The sequence below is a fragment of the Musa acuminata genome, chromosome BXJ3-6 (genome assembly GCF_036884655.1).
Source record: "Musa acuminata AAA Group cultivar baxijiao chromosome BXJ3-6, Cavendish_Baxijiao_AAA, whole genome shotgun sequence".
NCBI lineage: Eukaryota > Viridiplantae > Streptophyta > Magnoliopsida > Zingiberales > Musaceae > Musa > Musa acuminata.
The window spans coordinates 7197060-7218398 of record NC_088354.1 but is presented as its reverse complement, the minus strand read 5'-3'; the positions used below and the strand labels follow the sequence as shown (position 1 = coordinate 7218398).

General features: G+C 45.3%; 4 protein-coding genes across 4 annotated transcripts; 1 reads left to right on the top strand and 3 right to left on the bottom strand.

Moving 5' to 3' along the window:
* Positions 1–188: 188 nt before the first annotated feature.
* LOC135640637 (protein RER1A-like) lies at positions 189–3508 on the bottom strand. Its single transcript, XM_065155304.1, has 4 exons — positions 3211–3508; positions 2703–3102; positions 861–1041; positions 189–519 (listed from the first exon to the last, which is right to left on the bottom strand). The coding sequence occupies exons 2-4, from the start codon at positions 3041–3043 to the stop codon at positions 469–471; spliced, it is 573 nt and encodes a 190-aa protein (XP_065011376.1). The 5' UTR covers positions 3044–3102; positions 3211–3508; the 3' UTR covers positions 189–468.
* A 479-nt stretch (positions 3509–3987) lies between these two features.
* Positions 3988–8723, bottom strand: LOC135640636 (proteasome subunit alpha type-1-like). The gene is made up of 2 exons (XM_065155303.1): positions 8234–8723; positions 3988–4720 (listed from the first exon to the last, which is right to left on the bottom strand). The coding sequence occupies exons 1-2, from the start codon at positions 8582–8584 to the stop codon at positions 4220–4222; spliced, it is 852 nt and encodes a 283-aa protein (XP_065011375.1). The 5' UTR covers positions 8585–8723; the 3' UTR covers positions 3988–4219.
* Positions 8724–9348: 625 nt separating this feature from the next.
* Positions 9349–13343, bottom strand: LOC135639709 (ornithine carbamoyltransferase, chloroplastic-like). The gene is made up of 5 exons (XM_065153578.1): positions 13070–13343; positions 12176–12510; positions 10617–10748; positions 10259–10534; positions 9349–9739 (listed from the first exon to the last, which is right to left on the bottom strand). The coding sequence occupies exons 1-5, from the start codon at positions 13278–13280 to the stop codon at positions 9557–9559; spliced, it is 1137 nt and encodes a 378-aa protein (XP_065009650.1). The 5' UTR covers positions 13281–13343; the 3' UTR covers positions 9349–9556.
* Positions 13344–17776: 4433 nt separating this feature from the next.
* LOC135640140 (curcumin synthase 3-like) lies at positions 17777–19707 on the top strand. Its single transcript, XM_065154298.1, has 2 exons — positions 17777–18352; positions 18528–19707. The coding sequence occupies exons 1-2, from the start codon at positions 18175–18177 to the stop codon at positions 19517–19519; spliced, it is 1170 nt and encodes a 389-aa protein (XP_065010370.1). The 5' UTR covers positions 17777–18174; the 3' UTR covers positions 19520–19707.
* Positions 19708–21339: the final 1632 nt, after the last annotated feature.

Sequence of the window (21339 nt, the reverse complement as noted above, 5' to 3'; positions counted from 1 at the left end):
GCCCGCACCTCTTTCTCTTGATCGTGCTGAACAAATGGAAATGAGCAAACTACTGACCATATAAAAATCATCTTCCAGAAGTACTACTGCTCATCGGTCCAGCAGGTGAAGCCAGCTTCATTTTTTCCTGTTCGATCGATGGAAGATGGACAAAGTTAACAGCGCCTCAATTTATCGGGAAATCTTACTAATCATAATAACATGATCGACCAGTTTATGCTCTGGTGGAATCTTGAATAATATTGAAAACATTAGCTATCGTGCAAACAATAGCACCACGGGCAGCATTAGCTACATTAGCTAAACAAGTAGAAGAGTGAGAGGATGACAATGTGTAAGCATAGGTAATAACTGGTCCGAACAAATAGCTGTCCTCCTTCGAGGGGTCCGGCGGACCGAGAGTCCTCTCAATCTCAGTAATGCTACTAGATATACGAGTGCCCTGCCCTTGGCTCCTCCTACCGTCCATCAATCCTTGGACAGACTGCTGCTTCCAGGACCCTTTTTCCCTCCATATTTCTGATTCAAAACCATTAAAACCAGGTTAAAAATTTAAGTATTCGAGTTAGTTAATTTTAAGCTGAAGCACCCTGCATAAAAAATATGCAGCCATATGGTTCCTAAATAAAACAAGAACAAAATACTTTTTGAGCTGCCTCCAAAGCCAAGTGCTTATTGATCTCAACAATACAGCTAAAGCTACTTACCCCCCTATACGGGCACCAGATGTTGTTTAGCTCTCAATCCTTAGGAGTCTAAGGCTCCGATTCATTCAAATCTCATAATAAAGAACGCATGCAAATCATTTTTAAGAAAGTGGAACAGTCAGATGATGCAACATGAAGTTTTATTGTATTCACCTGCTTCCCTACGTTGAATGGGACGTACTTGTACTTGATCATGTGTACAATTTGGCGCTTCATTGTTAGGACGAAAAGAACAATCCAGTAGCACACTAGTATGGGCCAAAAGACAGGAACATCAAACACGGAGAAGAAAGTCATTGCAAAAGCAACACAGAAGGCCTTTGTTATGGAATACCTAGGAAAAATGAATTTCAGATAGTTAAGTTCACAGTCTCCACCACAGACTGGAGAAAATTCATCAGAAACAAAATATAAATAGAAACAAACAGATAAAACAGTTCACAATCGCTAACAGTTAGAAAATACAAATTAAGAGATTATATTTGCAGATAGAAAGAAACAATCACTTTATTCGTCTCTTGCATGGTTGCATGTCTACATGTGCATGCATCCACAACTGTATATTGCTCGAGTAAACAGGATAAAAAACCCTCTCCAAGACCACAGACAAATAACTTGGGCAAAAATTTGTGGTAAAAATAACATTTGCATAATAGTTTTGGGCTTGAACAAGCTCAGGCTCTATCAACTAAGGTCATTGGGGTGATTTGTAAACCAAAGTAAATGTCAGATGACATGATTCCAGGCCGTAATCTAACACCATGATCAGATACTGAATTGTTAACTTGCTTGCCACTACCCTTGTCGCTGACCATTTTCATCTCTGCTTACTGGGGATGCTCTAAAATCCTCATCAACTGTGTCGCCATCACAGACCAATTCTGGTCTCACGGTGACTTACCGACACTCTTGAAAATGTGATATCCTAATCCTCATGATGAGAAAAAAAATACAGATATCCAAATAACAAAAAAATAAACTGTGGTAAATATTTCTTTGTTGCAAATTAGGAATGCTTTGATCTTATGTTCACTATTCCTCGAGAAAACAAATAGGATATAAAAGCTAAATCAAGTAAGTTCACAAATATTCTTTGTCATCCTAGCAGATACTTCAGGCTAATAGAAAAAGAGAATATTACATGTGTGACTATTAACATACAATTATTAATAAAAAGAATATTCCCAGTCATACACAGAGACTGTTCAGGAACTCTTGGCAGATAACAATAATGGACTGACTGAATCGGATTGTTGGGTCAGCACTTAATCCATAGTCTGCTAAAATTAGCCCGGAAACCTGGGAACCTGCTGAAGTTGGCCCAGGATAAGACCAAAAGTATGGTGATTGGCTGATGATTGGAGAATGGTGCATGAGTTTGCACAAAAGGATCTAAAGAATGCAGGTGAACGAATTTAAATCGTCGGGGAAAATGAGGAAGAAGAACGAAAGGGGAGGCAAATTTGTGGTAGCCATGTGCCTCCTTGTAATACCATCTCATATGCCTTCCATCCTTCTCATTTCTTGCCGACTTCTCTTCCAATAAAAAATAGGTGGGATTACGTGGCGTAGTGTTAAACGGTTAGAGTAGGATGGAAAAACATCCCGCAGAATCTATCAAACATTATTGGCTATATAACATTATAACCATTTATGCTACCAAAATAAGAATTTGGCTAGGGGGGCACCAAAGGTCACTGAAGCAATGGAGGAATCACCAAAAACCATCAAAACTATACATTCCTTATTCCTCTGTAGCGCATTCCAATGGATAACAGAGGCTCACAACCCTGTGGAAGTACATATAGCTAGAACAACTCTATTTACTCGTCGCAAGTTATCCAACGGTTAATCTTGCTTTCTGAAGTTGAGGGGAGTTATGGAAAAGCAGATCTACGTTTACAGATTTCAAATAAACACAAAGCAAGCAGAATGAGGAAAAAAGCAAATGCCTGAAAATTTTCGACGAGGAAGCAAAAACAGGTTAAAGTTTACCAGAACTTGAACTCGGGAAGACGGCGAACAAAGGGTTTGAACTCATCGGAGCCCTTTGTAGGCAAGGCGGGGCCGTCAGAAACTTCAATCTCCGGATCCACCAGAGGCGACAAGAACCCAATCAATAGATTAAGCAGATAGATCCCGAGCCCGTAGGTGATGATGTAAAATCCCTGGACAAAGTAAACTCGCAGGAAGTAGATCGCTGCAACTCCAACAGTACCAAGCCATCTTCCAGTCATATGAGGAGTCGATTTATCCAGGTAGTGCTGGAACGCCCTGGAGAAGTCGCTTCTCCACTTTGCCAGGGGAAACGAAGCGGCTGCGCCATCGGCTTCCATCGATTCTACACCTCAAAAAACCTCCGCTCTTGACGAGGATGTTATTTCAGGTACGAACCCTAAATCGTGAAAAGGGGATAACGAAAAGGTCAGCTACTTTGAAGATTAGGGCTCAAAACAAGAAACGAAATAGAAAACAAAAAACAGAAGCAGCACCGACAACTCACCTCCAATATCAAGTCTTTCTTCCTCCGCTAGAGGTGAAGAGGATTCCAATCAGGAATGAATACGGTGGGAGAGCGGAACCCTAGGCGTCCGGAGGGATCGAAGCGCGGGGGTGGTGGATCCAGGGAGAAAAGGGTTCGAGAGAACCGGAGAGACGAGGGCTGGGAGGCGGAGGAGATCTAGATCAGGGATGTCGCCAGGGGACTTTTGGATCAAGCGAGCGAAGAACGGGCAAGCCTGGATCGTATTTGCTCCGAGAGACGCGGGGGAAGCTCGGTGGTTGGTCCGGAAGGAAAAGGAATGGAATGACGAGTCACCATAGGCTGAAGCCCGTGTTACCACCGCGTCGGCCCAACAAGGTCGCGTTGGGCTCAATTCCGTTCATGAAACGACAACGAAAGCCTACATGATTGATTCCGACTAAGAAATAAGGCTCGGCGCTTCGTCCACGTGGGAAAGTTACACGACCTAGCGATTGATGTGTCCTCATTCGCTCGAGTCGATCAAACAGTTTTCACTCCTCCAGTTTTTGGTACAGCCCGCCAAATTGATTGACGCGTATGAAGTACCAACAATAATAAAAAGAAAGATAGCGTGCTTTTCTTAAAATAAACATACCGGAGTGTCAAGACTTGGGAGCTCAGTTTGCTGTTGTGCCAACAACAGCCGAGCAGGATCGCATGACCAATTTACCAGAGAAAACCTCACCTTAATGCTTCTCCGGTTGGCAGCCTGCACGGTCATCACCACGTACCTACCAATATTAGCAGCACATTACATGCCACACACCCTTGTCACGGGCTAATATTAAAATGCATGGTACAATGTCATCGTCCCAAATCCATTGTCAACCTAAAACCAATTTGTAAGGCACAGGTTCTGTTTAACATTAGGCATCGTAAGTTCAAGCAGGAAGGAACCATGTCGAAAAGCAATAATGCAAACAACAGGTGACAATCTCTAAACACCAACGCTCTTGTGGTGAAACGTTTGTACTCTTTTATATATGGATCAAATATCCATTGGAGCAGCTTCTGAGCTCTTGTCCTCCTCTTGCATGGAAGCTTGATCTGCAGCTGCAGCTTCTGAGCTCTTGTCCTCCTCTTGCATGGGAGTTTGATCTGCAGCTGCAGCAGAAGCATCATCTTCTTTGATCTCTATTGAATCAATCACTTCCTGTATTGTCTTCTGATCAAGCATATGAAATGGCTCGCCAATTCCGACAACAGCAACGGTGCAGATGGAACTGGTCAGCTTCTCTCCTTGCAATGTCTCCTTTATGGCAAAAAGTGCGTCTTTGATCAGTTCATCACGAGAATAACCGTTGAAGGCCTCAAATCTGCGCTCCATGAAAGTTTTTGCAGCCTGGGAGCGGGATCCGATTGCAAATGCCTGGTACTCAAAGTAGTTACCACTGGGACAGTTATAGTAGAGGTGAGCTCCAGTCTCATCTAATCCGGCAACAAGCAGACCCACGCCAAAGGGCCTTTTCCAAGAACGCTGTGTGCAGACCTGCAATAGACATTACAACTATGATGCCACAGAACCCCTCATATCAATTTCCATAAAATAATATGAAGTTTGAAGATATTAAAACCAACAAACATGCAGCTAAAATCAGCTAAAACAAGAAATGGGCAAAATAAGAAAAATGCCCACCCGGTGAATCTTTCGTAGCTCACACCAAATCCCTGGATAAGGTCTAAAGAGATAGATTCAACAGAGAATCATAAAGAAGATGTGTAAAAGAAAGATATTTTAGTGGACAAGGATCACACTATTGTGGGGTTCAGGGAGGATCATTGTTACAACTCGGGCTTGATAAACTAACTGGCCCATCAACTTCGTTTGACCAAAACCATTAATCAATATGCTTAAGCTAAAGTCGATGATAGTACACTCATCAGATCCTTATAAGTCGTTCTTAGTCTTACCCACTTCCAATGTGAGACTAATCGGGATGTTACAATCATAGTCTACCAACTTACCTCTGCAAGTAGAGAGATATAGAATCCAACCCTAGTCACTGAAGTCGCATAGAAACAACCGCAGTGTGGTGCCAAGGCTCCTCTTCTCAAGCATAAAAAGGTAAATTAAAAATCAATTGAAGAATAACAATAAATGATCAATAATGTAAAGGTGGTAGTCTCCTGCATAGATTAACAAATCTAAGGAAATTTTGACATAAACTCATCTCTCAAACACATAAACATGCATATAGATGCAATACTGTGTTAAAAAGAATTATATCTTAATTAATTAATTAAAAAAATTGAATATGAAACCCATCACCCACCTTAATGGGACATTATAGATCAACCAATAGGTATTTCACAAGTCAATAATAGTCATAACCAAAGTAATAGAAAATGAGCTGGAAAAAGCTTTCAAAATTAATAGAAAGTAAAGAGTCAAATATCAAAATTTAGTGCATGCCTATTTTATATTAGGAGGCAGAACTTACCAACTATGGTGGCAAATCATATGTTTTGAGGATAATTGAACCACAATTTATTCTTCTTCATTCTCTATGGCTCTATGGCACTTTCAAGTCTTATTTTTTCTGCATTTTTTCATTAAAACGTGATTTGTATTTTCACAATATGTACCTCCGCATTGGTCAAGTCTGATGTTAAATCTTCATAAATATTTGCAAAAAACGGAGGAGCATTGACACAAGATTGGGTTGCAACAGTTATAAAAAAACGAACAAACTCTATGATTTTTTATGTATCCTTATGGCTACAAATTTTAAACCAGGATAATAAATGAAAAATTAAAGGTGTATATTCTTTATCCATAACTGTATAACAGGAAATGGTCCATAAGTTGGTAAATAATAAATCAACACAATTAACAATAAAGCAAAAAATAAAACTAAAAAAGAGCTTCGGAGAATTGCGCACTCACTTCACTTTTTATCAAAAAAAAAAAATCATGCTACAAAGAATTATAATGACATCTATGAAGTGATGAGAGAAAACACTGAATTTGATTATCTTGATGACTGTATGGTTTCTAACATCCTTTATCTACTCTTTGAACATAATAGTACTACCGTCACCTCTTTATTTCAATACAGAGGAAATAACCCACTTGTGTGATTGGAAAAAAAATCCCCAACTGATGAAATGATACGTTACAGTATGAATTAGCAAGCAGGTACTGACATAGAAAGAAATTAAACATAGATTTTTATCCTGGCCAAGCTATTCAATACAGTTAGTCTTCACTAGACTTGGTTGAACAAGCTTGAAATGAAATATGATCTTGTAGATGTTTGATTGCCAATGGAGAAAGAAACAACCATAAGATCAGCCACACCTCAGCACAAATAAAATTGGATTAGGCTGCTCCTGTAGCACGCTTTTCTGTGAGGATAGTTGGATTTCCTAGAATTTCATCTAGCACTTGACAGGCTTTTGAACATTCTCCCTCTTTTTTTCCTTAAGAAATTTAGACAAATCTAAATACCCAATTTTGATGACCCACAGCACCCACATTCCACGGACAAACTCTAGTCTTTTGACCACACAAGTTATCAGAGGCTAGAGGTGCACTGAGATGTAAAACTCTTAACGGTACTTAAGTGCCACGCAAGAGGCAACGTGCAAGGCTTTGATAGGCAAGGCCCACTTAGTGCCAAGCTCGATGGAATCTGGTATTAAAATAAAAAAAAAGCAAAGAAAAAAATATTATGACATGAAAAATACAACAAAAACAAAAGAAATTAACAAAAGATGAGGGTAAACACACGGTCGTAAGACACGTTGTTGCAAAATCTAAACGGTGGACGTTAACCTTCCAAGCCCAATGGCCACACAGATATCCATTCTATGGAGGAGCTCTAATTATAGATTATATTTCGACATAATTCATGGCAGCATGTTAGGCTTTAAAAAAATTGGACATCTTGAACAATTGCAAATGCAGAAAAGTAGTCCAATACAGAAAAATTATAAGATAACAAAATTAGTCTAACTAAAGTGAGAGCATGGCAATAGATTATAAAGTATATTAAGAAGGACAAAATAGCATAACATCCAGAAGAGCACAAACAAGAAAAAAAGGCAAATCAACGTAGACAACCGACTGACTTTTAAGATTCCTACATATAACTGAATCTGCAGAGAATTTATTTGATGCATATGAAAAATAACATAAATAAAAGATAACAAAAGTCTAAATTGGAAGTGCGAGATATGAGGCTAGAAATGCATTAAAGAAAGAGGAAATAGTATATAAATGCTATAAGAAAGCACAAACATGATGAAAAAGTGTCAATTGACAGGGTCATCCAACTATGGAAATGGATTCCAATAATAATCTGAAATTGCAGTAAACCTGTTGCTCTCAACAAAAGAGGTGGCATTCCAACAAAACATTAAAAAAAAAATACCATCAAAGGGAACCTAAACATGAGAACGAATAATAGCCAGGTAACACAACTGTTTAGACCAGTGTGATGCACGGTTAAACTGCTTATGGTAACAAAAATGTGCAACATAAGCAATGAAACTTGTTAACTTGCTAACACAAAATATGCAGTCAACTATGACTCCATAAGTTCTCTAGTTCTGGCTTATTTAGATCTAAAAGGGGCGAGGATGATCAGAGCTCAAAAAACCATCGACGGCCTATGGTTGGTTGCTAGCGCCAAGTTAGCTTGGAATCTAGTGATCCATCAGACCAACATGAGCAAGAACGTCGCACACAAGGGATCAACACCAGCAGAAGGAATCAAAGCACACCACCATCAGATCCATGAGCATCCATCAAAAATGAGAAACGAAACATTTCCCTCTTCCTGCATCGAATCCTAAGATCCTTGCCCCTCGCTTCCGTTGTAACCAACATAGAAATATTTAGGGCAACCTAGAAATGTTATCGAAACAGATTTCCTTTCTGGGATACATCGCTTGCTAAACCCTAAAGAAGTTGCAAAGAGTTCATGGATCGTGAATTGAATTGGATTCTCGAAGGGACGAGAGAAGGGGAATAGAAGGGGGAAGGGGAGAGCGGGACCTGGGCCTTGTCGGCGAGGCGGACGACGAGGCGAGAGACGGGGAGGGGGGACTCGTAGACGAAGGAGTGGTTGATGCATTCGTTGCGGAGATAGCGGGAGAGCACGCGTCCGTCGGCGGTGAGACCAGCGATGGCGACCCCGATGTGGTCGTCGATCTTGAAGACCTTGCGCTGGTGGGAAGAGAGGTCCGAGGCGGCCTTGTTGACGGTGGCGAGGACAACGTGGGAGGTGGAGCGGAGGCCGACGGCGGCAGCCCCCTGCTTGACGGCCTCCATGGCGTATTCTACCTGGAACAGACGCCCCGCCGGGCTCCACGTCGTCACGTCGGTGTCATACTGGTTCCGAAACATCTCTTCTCCGTCAGCTCTTCTCCTCTCCCGTTGTTATTGTTCTTTCCGATGGTACATCTCAGATCTACTCCATCATCACATTAGTAGTCCCTTCCGGCCTTCTGCTCGCGGCGGGCGTCGAGGGTTTTGCTTCCTCCCCAAGTCAAGGCCCGCGGTTGGTCCGGTCCGGTCCGGCTCGTATCAGGTTTCTTTATTAAAGAGACCTACTCACGGGCCAGGGCCCGTCTGACCCGAATCGGGTTACTCATCGGGTGAAGACCCGAATGACCTCCCGCCTGCCTCGGATCAGCTATATCCAAGATGACCCTCCCTCCCACCCGTGTTACCTAATCGAAATGGGCTCGCCCACTTTCCATCATGACTTCTTCATATACAAGTGAAATGTCTCCCCAGAATCTCCATCGCTGACCCTTCTTTTATACATACATATATATACACGTTTTTTTTTTTACTAGGATGAGACGAAAGCAGGAGATAAGAACCTTGTAATGAACTGATACAAGGCAAAAACAGATTTCAAATTTGGGATCTTGTGATGAACTGTCAACATATTTATTGATTAAACTAGTTAACGCATTCAAAAAATACTCATTATCGATTAGACTAGTAGTTAACACGCTCAAAAATACTCAGAAATATAACTCTAAAACGGAACACCACCATGAAACCTTCCCCGCCGCGCCCTGCGTGGTGTAACGTGATGCGTAAGACAGTATCATCACTAGTGTGTACTTGCGCTTAAGCCAATCTGGACAGCGATCCCAAGGGAGAAAAGAGATGGCATTCGACAAAGACAACTCCTTACATGTCGCTATTTATCTGATCTGCCGCAGGTCCACTAACTGAAAACCCAACAAAGTGCCACTACAAAGTCCAACTTGAGGATTCTACTGAGAAGAAGACAGACACAGATCGAGTGGTCAATGGATGGCCCAGATGTAGCCTTATCTCTCGAAAGGAACAAATACAATCCTAGAGACCAAATAAGTGGAGCATGATGGCATTCTGAGCATGCATACGGTTCTCAGCCTGGGGGAAGACGATGGAGTTGGGCGCTTCAATGACACCATCAGTGACCTCAATGCCTCTCTCCGCTGGTAAGCAATGCATAAAATAAGCTTTTGGTCCTGCAATCTCCATCAATGATTCATCAATCTGCCAAACATAAATAGATATCAGTCCTTGAGAATTCGAGAAAAACCTAAACACATCAATTGTGGATTAAGCATCAGTATCATTTTCACTTAAAAATGATTGGCATATCATTTGGGTGTTTTACCACACACTACGACACAATTCAACCCAAGAACAAGTGTACTAACAAACTTAAAGATTTTAATTAGAACACACACTGAGGCTACAGATGATAATTTCAGCTGGTTGCATCAAATACAGATGATAATTGCTCGACCATAAACTGACCAGACTTCTTCAGGCCAGAAAACCACTAAGTTATACTAAGCATGGTTTGATTAATGTAATTAAGGTTAACCAATGTAATTTAAAGAAGCAACAAAATTGGCATAAGATTTTGGGAGTTATGACTGGTAACCTGTCCAGCACCTTATTTAAAGAAACCCGGTTACCATTTTACTTTGAGACTGACATTTATATAAGTGAGTTATGTCTAGTCACACAAAAGAACAAATGGAAGAAAAATCAAGCCCGATGTACCTGAAAACCTTGGAACTTTTGCTTTCTGTATGCAGCCTCCTCTTTTTGGCCCATGCTAGCCCAAACATCTGAATACACAACATCTGCTCCTCGTACTGCCTCCTTGGGATCATCTGTAATCTCTATCTTGCTAATTCCAGCATTTCTTGCCTTATCAACAGTCTTTTCATCTGGCTCGAATCCTTTTGGGCAAGCACATACAAAGTGGAAAGGAACTACAGATGCCAACAGAAGCCATGAGTGGACAATATTGTTCCCATCTCCAATGTAGACAATCTGCAAGAGAATTGCAATTTAACTAGAATCTACTAGTTTCTAATCATATCACATTTAAAATACTTTCTTTCAAGTAGCTGACCTTGGTTCCTTCCAACTGACCAATATGTTCAACAATTGTAAGTGCATCAGCCATTATCTGGCATGGATGGTTATAGTCAGTCAGGCCATTTATAACTGGTACTGAAGAATATTTGGCAAGGTCCAAAATATCCTGCAATAATCATAGAAATGAAAGTATAAGATGTATGCACGAGCAGAAATAAGAAACACCTCATCTTAGATATATATGCAGGTCGATGCATTATCCTGTTATACCTCCAATGATCCAAAATAAACAATACGTGCATGAAATTTATCAGCATAGGATGCGGGAAGTCCCACAAGTTTACTAGATTTACTAGTTAAAAGAGAAAAACATAAAGAATGAGAAATAAGCTACAGCAAGTCTACTTCCACAAGAGCATGTATGCTAAAACTTTATTCTGATCCACATAATGGTGCGCCAAAGACATCCATGTATGCATACATTTGATAATTTAGAGGTTTTAGTTTCATAACATCTTGTAAGGTGTTCTCTCATGTCTGACACAAATTTTGAACCCTGAGCACTTTGAAAGGATTCCTGCATGCTGACTATGTGTAGATACAAAGTATTTTATTATCCAACAGCACGAGGTAGATCACAGTTGCATATTTGGAGTTTGTGCAAAATGTATATGAAGACTTTGGTTCATATACTGCAAATTCATGGTGTGAATTTGTTAACCGTATTTAGATGTATTAATACGATATAATTCAAATATTTTAAGAAGATCAATAAAATTTGACACAATAAGATATATATCATAATATGTTGTAGAAACCAAATTAATCTAAAATCGGACACTAAAATCTTTGCAATTTGGAATTTAAGCTTTTAAACTTGTCACAGCTACCACAATGTCTTATTAATTAAAGTATAATGATTCAAAAAAAATGTTTTCGACATTTATCGGTAAGATAAGAAGACACTAAGTCCGTCGAGATCTTATCTTCATAAGATCATGATTTTCCTTATAATTAACTTAAATGAAAATCAGTACCAGTACATTTCTGGTAGATTGGTGTCATTACCTAAACTAGGAAAATCCACATGAAAGGTAATGCTGGAGTAGAGAAATATAAAGGTAAAACATCAGTAATGAAACACACAAAATCATCTCACAACAGTTAAGCATGCAAGAAGGTGTACAAGTTTCACACCTTCTCTAACATCACATAGTTCGACAAACTCAAATGTCAAAACCATGAATAGTAACATCTCATACTGTTGAACCACGGAAGAGAAAATTGCAAGAGATGCAAACTTGGGTAGCTGAAAGCTTCCAATCTGAAGAATTAAAAAGATCGTGGATTGCTAGTGGAAGGGAAACTAAAGGCATGTACACATCATATAACAGGATAGCCTCTTGCTCAATAAATGCACACCCATATTGCATAGGTATGCAACTTCTCAAATTGTTTACAGGAAAATTTGAAATAATACCAATTTAAGGACACTGCAAGCATCGGCATGCGATTATCAGACATGCAGATCAAATAATAGCCACATGATACCCTAGTATTAAATACACATGCCAATGAAGATATCCATCATACCTGATGGGCAAATACACGTGCCATAATGATGTCATTGTAGCGCGAAAGTACTCTAGCAACGTCACAAGTTTCCTCACGCTTACCCATTTGGATATCATCAGGACCCAGGTAAATGGCATGGCCGCCAAGCAAGAAGAAGCCTGTCTCAAATGAAACACGGGTCCTCATGGATGGCTTAGCAAAAATCATGGCCATAGTCTTTCCTTTGAAGGGAAGGTAAGTTCTGTCTCCTGATTTTAACAGTGCCTTGACCTCCGCTGCCTGATTGATGATCTTAAGGATTGTAGCCTTGTCAAAGTCGCTGATGTGGAGAAAATCCTTCGGTCCTGATTTCACTGCATAAAGATTTGCAACAATAAAAGTTAGGAATGTGACCGTGACCTAAAAGTCTCCAGCAGGTTTTGGGTATGTTCTCTTAAGTAGAGCATGAATAGTCCATCATCAGTTGGCATGGACGGAAACTATAAATTATTATCCTCTCAAAAATGTCGGTGAACCAAGGTAAAGAAAAACTAAAGAATTTGGTCCGCGATCGTTCCTAGAATTCTCTTTGATCTAACTACGGTGAATGAAAACAATTCTGGAAACAGTAATGACAAGACAATGCTTCACTGGCGATCTCTAAGGAACATCCGTAAGCAGTCAACCAACATTTCCAGCTAAGAATAACGGTGTTGGTCACAGAATTTCCTTGCATTCAATAGAAAAGCCTCTAAAGCACGAGAATCTCTACGCTATTCGTGAATCATGTATTAACAACAAAAACTACGAGGGTCGTCCCATGTCGAGAAACCCTAAAGTCTCCAAATACAGAAGCGATCAAATCGCACACGACGATGGGGCACACCGATCGACAAGTGAAGAAAGATCTCAGCGCACGGGAGGAAGCCTTACGTTCGCTTTCTTTGGATCCGGAAATGGCGGAGTGTGCGGGCGCAGAGGAGCGGCATGAGATCCGACTACCGCGGGTGCCGAAGAACCGCGCTGGGGTAGACGAAGAGGGAAGAAGCCGAGGAGCCGACGATCGCCTGTGACTCCCTCCTCGGACAGGGTCGGCAATGGAGGAGTGGAGGGAAGCGCTGCCGAAGATGGTCACTGCCGCCATTTGGGGTTTTGTTGGTGCCGAGCCTATCCCCCTCCCGACCCCCTGGGGGTTCGCCCTTTTATTATACCGGAAGCATCTTGTTTTACCTAAACATGCCTCATCTTTCCATTAATGACCCCCTTATTCCTCCCGACAATTATCATGTAGATCAGCACCGTCCATCTGATTAGTCGGACCTTATTGGGTCGGACCTGCTTTGTGGACCTTCACTGTAAAATGGGATCCGTAAGCTCCAAAAACGAAAGCCCGAAACGGGTAAAAGACTACATATCTTCTAATATGACTCTCCCAGTAACATTCATCCAAAATAATTAGGTTTTTAATAATAAAATGACTATTATCTATGAGTTTAAAGACGTATTAATTATTTTTCTGATTTATCATCATACTGTTAATAGTTGATTTAAACAGATATAAATACTTAGTTTCAAAAAATTTCTCGTCCTATGTGATGTGATGCTCTCTCTGACCAAGTGTTGTGGGAAACAACTTTGAGCCGTGGCCTCGGGGCCGACGAGGCTCGGTTCGGGTCCGGATGACGGGGATCTTCCTGGGGACGCCCCTCGGGACGACCGAGGCGGTCGGCTGCGATGGTCCGGTGGGGAGAGGGTCGTCGTTTCCTCCAGGAAGGGGCTCCTCGCCTGGGCGTTCGATGGGAGGCCTCCGTCTTCGCACCTGCACACGGGTCAGGTCGGTAGCTCGGCCCGACCCCTCTGACGATCAAGTTAGTGATGTGGAGTGGAGTGGAGTGGTTCGGTCCTCCCCTTCTTCTTTTCCTGCGAGGATATTAATAGGAGAGTTTACTGTTACATGATGTGCCCGCTTGCAAGGGGCAGGTAGCGTCTGACACCGGCATTGGCGTGAAGGACTGAGCTTAAGCAGGTCGTTAATGCACCTCGGTCGACGTGCCGATCAGTTTGACCATGTGCTGTCAGGTCGTGAGGTGTCATCTGAGGTAGCTGACGTCAGCCCGGGTCTTATCATAATTATTATCCTCATCATATTCCCCCCCCGAAGGAAGCCATGCGTCGGTCGTTGTAACGGGAGTTTGAGGCATGGGTTCAGCTTACAGGTGGGCTGGCCGCGCAGACATGTATGTCTCGGGTCATGGAGCCGAGGAGTCGAGGAGCACAACGTAGGCGGGCTGGCCGCGCAGGCGTGTCTCGGGTCATGGGTCGAAGAGCCGAGGAGCACGACGCAGGCGGGCTGGCCACGCAAGTGTGTCTCGGAGAGTATGGAGCCGAGGAACACGACGCAAGCGGGCTGGCCGCGTAGGCGTGTCTCGGGTCATGGAGCCGAGGAGCACAACGCAAGCGGGCTAGCCGCGCAGGAGTGTCTCGGGCATCAGGAGGCCGAGGAGCACGACCCAGGCAGGCAAGCCGCGCAGGTGTGATCTCGGGCCATGGGCCGAAGAGCCGAGGAGCACGACGCAGGCGGGCTGGCCGCGAAGGTGTGTCTCGGAGAGTATGGAGCCGAGGAACACGACGCAGGCGGGCTGGCCGCGCAGGCGTGTCTCGGGTCATGGAGCCAAGGAGCCAAGGAGCACGATGCAGGCGGGCTGGCCGCGCAAGCATGTCTCGGGCATCAGGAGGCCGAGGAGCACGACGCAGGCGGGCAGGCCGCGTAGGTGTGGTCTCGGGCAACACGCAGCCGAGGAGGACGACGCAGCCGGGTTGGCCACGCAGGCGTGATCTCGGGCAACGTGTAGCCGAGGAGCACGACGCAATCGGGCAGGCCGAGCAGAGGTCGTGGTCTTGGGCAACGTGCAGCCGAGGAGCACAACTCAGTCGGAAAGGCGAGCAGAGGTCGTGGTCTCGGACGACGTGCGGCCGAGGAGCACGACGCAGGCCGCGCAGGCGTGGTCTCGGGCAACGTGTAGCCGAGGAGCACGACGCAGGCGAGCAGGCCACGCAGGTGTGGTCTCGGGCAACACACAGCCGAGGGGCACGGCGCAGGCGGGCTGGCTGCGTAGGCGTGGTCTCGGTCAACACGCAGCGAGGAGCACAACTCTGTCGGGCAAGCCGAGCAGAGGTCGTCTCGGGCAACACGTAGCCGAGGAGCACGACTCAGCCGGGCAGGCCGAGCAGAGGTCATGGTCTCGGGCAACATGCGGCCGAGGAGTACGGTGCAGGCGGGCTGCAACCGAGGTGTATGGCTCGAGCGGGCAAGCCGCGCAGAGGCGGACTCGGGCAGACCGCGGTCGAGCCGTGTAGATGCAAAAAAGGGGGTTAGGCCGGTGCTAACCGCGAGGTGGGAGGCGGTCAGGTAGACATTGAGCCTTCGCTCTGCAGAGACTAAGGTAGGGCCTAGATTTCTTTTCACGAGGATTACATCGGATAGCCACCGCGGGTGCTTGACCTTTGCTGCCGAAAGTCGCCGCTTCTCCTCACAGATACCCAGGCCTTCGTCGCGATGTACTGGTTGGCCCGCTGGAGCATATCTGGCACCGAGGTGGGGGGTCGCTCCACAAGGGACCAGAGGAATCTGGAAGGTCGCAGGCCTGTCACAAACGCTTGCACTAACAGAGAGGGATGAGCGTTTGACCACCCCCGAATTTGTGTTGTAAAGCGATTCACAAAATGGGAGAGGGGCTCGTCCTCATTTGGTTGAGCCCGAGGAGCAGTGCAACGGACGACTTTGGCCGAGCATAGGCTAGGAAGTTGAGCTCGAAGTCTTTGACGAGCTGATCGAAGGAAGCGATTGTCCTGGTCTTTAGATGCCATGCACATCAAAGCGTCAGAGGTTCCGTACAGCATCATTTGGGCACGGAAAGCGGCCACGTGGTCTACTGGGTCGGTGGAGCCGTCATATGCGTCCAAAGAGGGGAGCTGGAAGTTCGGGGGAACCGTCTGATCTTGTATCTCGGGCGCGAACGGAGACCCTCGGTGTGTGTCCACCCCGAGCTCTCCCTTTGACTCGCGAACGTCCTCCTCTACTTCGTCGAGCCGCTGACTAACAAGGCGTAGCTGGGCTCGCAGGGAGTCCGTTGAGTCCGGAGATAGCGCCTCGGGTTCATGGCGGCTCCTCGGGCCGACCGCTACTGGGTTCCCTAGTGAGGTCGATCGATCCCGAGGCAAAGTAGGGAGCTCGGGATCTGGCGTGTGGGCCCGAGCGGGCGGCTCTCATTGCCGTAGCGGTTGGGTCACAAGGGGGTGCGCCGGACGAGAAACGAGCGGGATAATGGTTTGCACCATACCCGTCAACGTTCGGACTTGATGAGCGAGGTCCTGAAAAGCCTCGGGCGACACGGGCGAGGGGTCGCTGGGGGCGCCCTCGGTCGGAAGCAGACCCGGGTCGTTGGACAGACGCCAGTAGCGTTCCGCGGTCGTGATGGGGTGTTCGTCTCAAAGATCTTCACGCGGGGGACTTTCCCCTGGAGCTCTGATCAGGTGTGACCCATCAGTTGTGGACTCGTCTAAGCCAGTTGTGTGATCCCTCGACATTCGGGGGCCCTCCTTCTAGCGCCAATTTGTTGTCTGAAACAACTTTGAGCCGTGGCCTCGGGGCCGACACGGCTCGGTTTAGGTCCGGATGACGGGGATCTTCCTGGGGACGCCCCTCGGGACGATTGAGGCGGTCGGCTGCGGTGGTCCGGTGGGGAGGGGGTCGTCGTTTCCTCCGGGAAGGGGCTCCTCGCCTGGGCGTTCAGTGGGAGGCCTCCGTCTTCGCACCTGCACACAGGTCGAGTTGGTAGCTCGGCCCGACCCCTCCGACGATCAAGTTAGTGATGTGGAGTGGAGTGGAGTGGTTCGGTCCTTCCCTTCTTCTTTTCCTGCGAGGATATTTATAGGAGAGTTTACTGTTACTTGATGTGCCCGCTTGCAGAGGGTAGGTAGCGTTGGCGTGAAGGATTGAGCTTAAGCAGGTCGTTAATACGTCTCGACCGGCGTGCCGATCAATTTGACCATGTGCTGTTGGGTCGTGAGGCATCATCTGAGATAGCTGACGTCAGCTCGGGTCTTATCATAATTATTATCCTCATCACCAAGCTTAATTTGCACGCAAGATTATGCCGATCGAAACCTTACGAGAAAGATTTGAAGGGTTGCTATCACCTATGCCGATAGTGCATCGTAGGAAAAGGACTAAAGTTCTAATTTTGGGAGTTAAATATTGTTTTCCTCGCAAGCTGCATGTCACCCACTCCACCAAAAAGAAGTTGAAAAGGACAAAGAAAACCTCCTTTTTCTTCTTTTTTTGGTCAATCATAACCATAATGTGTTTGGTGGTACGTCATGGAGACTGACCCGAGTGACAGCCATAGTACCAACCTGCTCAACTGTGACCCTCTTCCTCGACAATTTTCCTTTGTTGCATCAATCCACGAATGCAATACGTTGTAGTTGCATCAGCAAATCCCACGAGGATACGTTACGTGTCCGTCAAATGGATTGGTTGGTCATGCGTCCTCCTCTTCCTTGAGTGGCTTCCCTTCTTTTTATCTATTCGATGATTGCTCTCGATATCTGTGCGTGGTGGATGCATTCAGAATTCTGCGACCAGTGACGGGAACGGCGTGCTCGTCCGCAACAGAGAGGAGTTGGTGGCGACACATCAGCCTGCGTTGAAGGTCCTCTAATGAACAGAAGGGTCGCTCATCAGGAACAGAGGAGACACAGAAGCGCGGCCGCTCAAAGGCCTATTCTTTGGATAAGATTTCATGAAGAATAGTGCTCCGACAGCCACATTTGCTACTACTGTCGCATGAACAGTGCAGTACGTCGAACTCGAACAAGTAACCTGAACCCCCGTAAGAGAGAAGAGGTAGTGTTCCTCTTTATATAGCCGACGAACGGGAGTTCTTATGCCTCGTCTTCCCGCTTCCCCCTTGAGCTCAACCCATCATCGGTGATTGCATAGCTGCTGCCGGCCGATTCCTTCCGAGTTTGCAGATATGGGCAGCTTCCACGCCATACGCAAGGCGCAGAGGGCTCAAGGTCCGGCCACCATCATGGCCATCGGCACCGCCAATCCTCCCAACCTCTACGAGCAGAGCACGTACCCGGACTACTACTTCCGCGTCACCAACTCCGAGCAGAAGCAGGATCTGAAGCATAAGTTCCGTCGTATCTGTAAGACCCTGATCTATATAGTTTTCTTATCTACAAATCTAGCATACCATCCTTGGAAGAAGAATAAAGAACGATTACCTCCTTCTTCATCTTTGCCTCGAGTGATTTGCTGTGTACAAAGTTCAAAGGCGACACTAACTATCGTATCCAACCGTATGTTATATGTTCCGTGCAGGCGAGAAGACCATGGTGAAGCGGCGCTACCTGCATCTCACGGAGGCGATCCTCAAGGAGAGGCCCAAACTGTGCTCCTACATGGAGCCATCTTTCGACGACCGGCAGGAGATCGTGGTGGAGGAGGTGCCCAAGCTGGCTAAGGAAGCCGCCGCCAAGGCCATCAACGAGTGGGGCCGCCCCAACTCCGACATCACCCACTTGGTCTTCTGTTCCATCAGCGGCATCGACATGCCCGGCGCCGATTACCGCCTCGCGATGCTCCTTGGCCTGCCGTTGTCTGTCAACCGGATCATGCTCTACGGCCAGGCCTGCCATATGGGCGCCGCCATGCTTCGCATCGCCAAGGACATCGCCGAGAACAACAGAGGGGCGCGCGTGCTCGTGGTGTCCTGCGAGATCACCGTCCTCAGCTTCCGGGGTCCGGACGAGCACGACTTCCAGGCGCTCGCAGGGCAGGCGGGATTCGGAGACGGGGCGGCCGCCGTCATCGTCGGGGCGGAGCCCGTCCAAGGCGTCGAGAAGCCGATCTACGAGATCATGTCGGCCACGCAAGTGACGGTACCGGAGAGCTCGAAAGCCGTCGGAGGCCACCTCAGGGAGGTCGGCCTCACCTTCCACTTCTTCAACCAGCTGCCCATGATCATCGCCGACAACATCGATAAAAGCCTATCGGAGGCTTTCGAGCCTCTGGGGATCACCGACTGGAATGACGTCTTCTGGGTGGCGCATCCTGGGAACTGGTCGATCATGGACGCTATCGAGGTCAAGCTGGGGCTGCAACAGGAGAAGCTCAGCACGGCGCGGCATGTGTTCGCCGAGTACGGGAACATGCAGAGCGCCACTGTCTACTTCGTGATGGACGAGGTGAGGAAGCGGTCGGTGAGGGAGGGGCGGGCGACCACCGGATACGGACTAGAGTGGGGTGTGCTCTTCGGGTTTGGCCCCGGGCTCACCATCGAGACCGTGGTGCTTCGCAGCGTGCCGCTCTAGGATTCTCGATGGAGCCTTAATCAACGATGTCCCTCCTGGCATGCGAGTAATCCATCTGGTATCTTCTCTCACGTTTAATCATCCCTCCTTCCTTTCTCTCAGTATGTCTTTGTAGGAGAAAAAGGAAAAGGAAACGCGATGTGAGTCTGTAAAATAAGGTTGTGTTTTGTCATCTAATTTTCCTCTGATCTGATTGGAGCCAACGTAGTCTGGACGACGAATCATATACATACCAGTCCAGAATTGGTTTCGTGCTTAACCGAGAGAGGTCATAGTTCAATAAGCATAGGGGGTAGGTTCAAAAGGAGAGCATTATTAGAAGCAAGATGAAGATATATATACTTAGAGATGTATTATATATTTTCTTCTTTTTCTTTTTCGAATTCAAACGGATCATTAGTTCCTTTGTCTCTCTTAGATCTCGTTAATCCATTTACTTTTTTGAAGAGCCTAGACTTATTATTGTGATGAAGGGTGTTCAGAAGCAATCCCCTTATATTGTAGAGCGTAGTAAATTACTTCTTTAACTTCGACTTTGGTGTGAGTCATGAAAACCTATATCATATTTGGTTTAGGTTTCTCCCTTTTTTTTTTCTTTTTTCTTTTTTCTGTTGAAGTTGTTTTAGGCATGGGAGATCTCACATGTTTGGATGACACATAAATGTTATCTTTCATAATAAATATTATCTTCTTATTTCCTCCTAGCCTAAATCGACTCAAGGTTGAGGGGCTCCGAATTCCAATAAATGTATGATGGAAAGAGTTTTATATATTTTTCAACGAGGGATAAGCCTTGTATGGGCTATCCTAAAGCTTACTAATGTGCCTATGTTGACTGGGGCCCATAAGGGATAATTCATCTGAATCGTCAACCTTATTTGAGTCTAATGCCATCATCAAGGTGTGCATGCAATGACTTGTAGAAGTCCAACTTAATCATGTTACTTGGGGTCGAGAATCAAGGCTCCACTTTTTTATTTCTTATTTGGATTATTTTTGAATTTCTAACTTAGTTCAATATTCCTATTAGTTATAGATCTCACAAGAAGGCTTTCTCGTATCATCGATAAAAAGAATGATAAGATGAAAGTCGATGAACCCTCCGAAGGACAGAGAGAATAAGATAACTAAAGATTTTATCATGACATCAAATTAATTATGCATCTATATCTAAGAAGTAGAGGACAGGCACTAACGATTCACAATAAGTAATTAATGGACTAACCGTTTACTCTCGAGGTATCGTGAAGTAAGCTCCCCCTTTAAGCAATCGAGGGTGACAAGATGACACCCTCTTGGATCACTGATTATATTAACTTAATTATATATATATTTTTTATTCCGAGATATTAATATGGATATCATTAAATGAATATATTAATATACGAGGTCGAGGTGGAGGTCGATATATGAACTTTGTAGGTTTTTATATTTGTCGAAAAATATCTATATTTTATATTTATTGATTAATACTTGCATCTCTATCCGCCTAACAATCATATTACTCTTCCTTTCATATTGGATTCGATTTCAGCCATCCACATAGAATAAGGAATCAAACATTCAGCAAGTATTATTCCAGATATGCAATCAATCATCTACGAAACCTTTCCGGGAGATGTGATGTCGGGACCTGATCCGGGACACTTGGCTTTATCGTAGCCTCCTCAAACACGTTTGTTATGACGTGATTTGGTCCACCCATTGCCGTTCGATGTGGTGCCTTTGTGTGTGACGCTTGGCATCCAATTCTGCCACGGATACGTGCTGGTCGACGTTAAATGTGCTTCGGATTTGGTCATGCCATGCGTGAGCATGCG

Coding starts and splice junctions, on each gene's coding strand:
- LOC135640140 (XM_065154298.1), top strand. CDS start 18,175: ATGGGCAGCTTCCACGCCATACGCAAGGCGCAGAGGGCTCAAGGTCCG. Junction 18,353..18,527: donor GCATAAGTTCCGTCGTATCT/GTAAGACCCTGA, acceptor TGTTCCGTGCAG/GCGAGAAGACCATGGTGAAG.
- LOC135640637 (XM_065155304.1), bottom strand. CDS start 3,043: ATGGAAGCCGATGGCGCAGCCGCTTCGTTTCCCCTGGCAAAGTGGAGA. Junction 1,042..2,702: donor CTTCCCGAGTTCAAGTTCTG/GTAAACTTTAAC, acceptor CATTTTTCCTAG/GTATTCCATAACAAAGGCCT. Junction 520..860: donor CATTCAACGTAGGGAAGCAG/GTGAATACAATA, acceptor GTTTTGAATCAG/AAATATGGAGGGAAAAAGGG.
- LOC135639709 (XM_065153578.1), bottom strand. CDS start 13,280: ATGGCGGCAGTGACCATCTTCGGCAGCGCTTCCCTCCACTCCTCCATT. Junction 12,511..13,069: donor CGGATCCAAAGAAAGCGAAC/GTAAGGCTTCCT, acceptor ATCTTTATGCAG/TGAAATCAGGACCGAAGGAT. Junction 9,740..10,258: donor AAAAGTTCCAAGGTTTTCAG/GTACATCGGGCT, acceptor TATGTTTGGCAG/ATTGATGAATCATTGATGGA.
- LOC135640636 (XM_065155303.1), bottom strand. CDS start 8,584: ATGTTTCGGAACCAGTATGACACCGACGTGACGACGTGGAGCCCGGCG. Junction 4,721..8,233: donor GCCTCGCCGACAAGGCCCAG/GTCCCGCTCTCC, acceptor TGTCTATTGCAG/GTCTGCACACAGCGTTCTTG.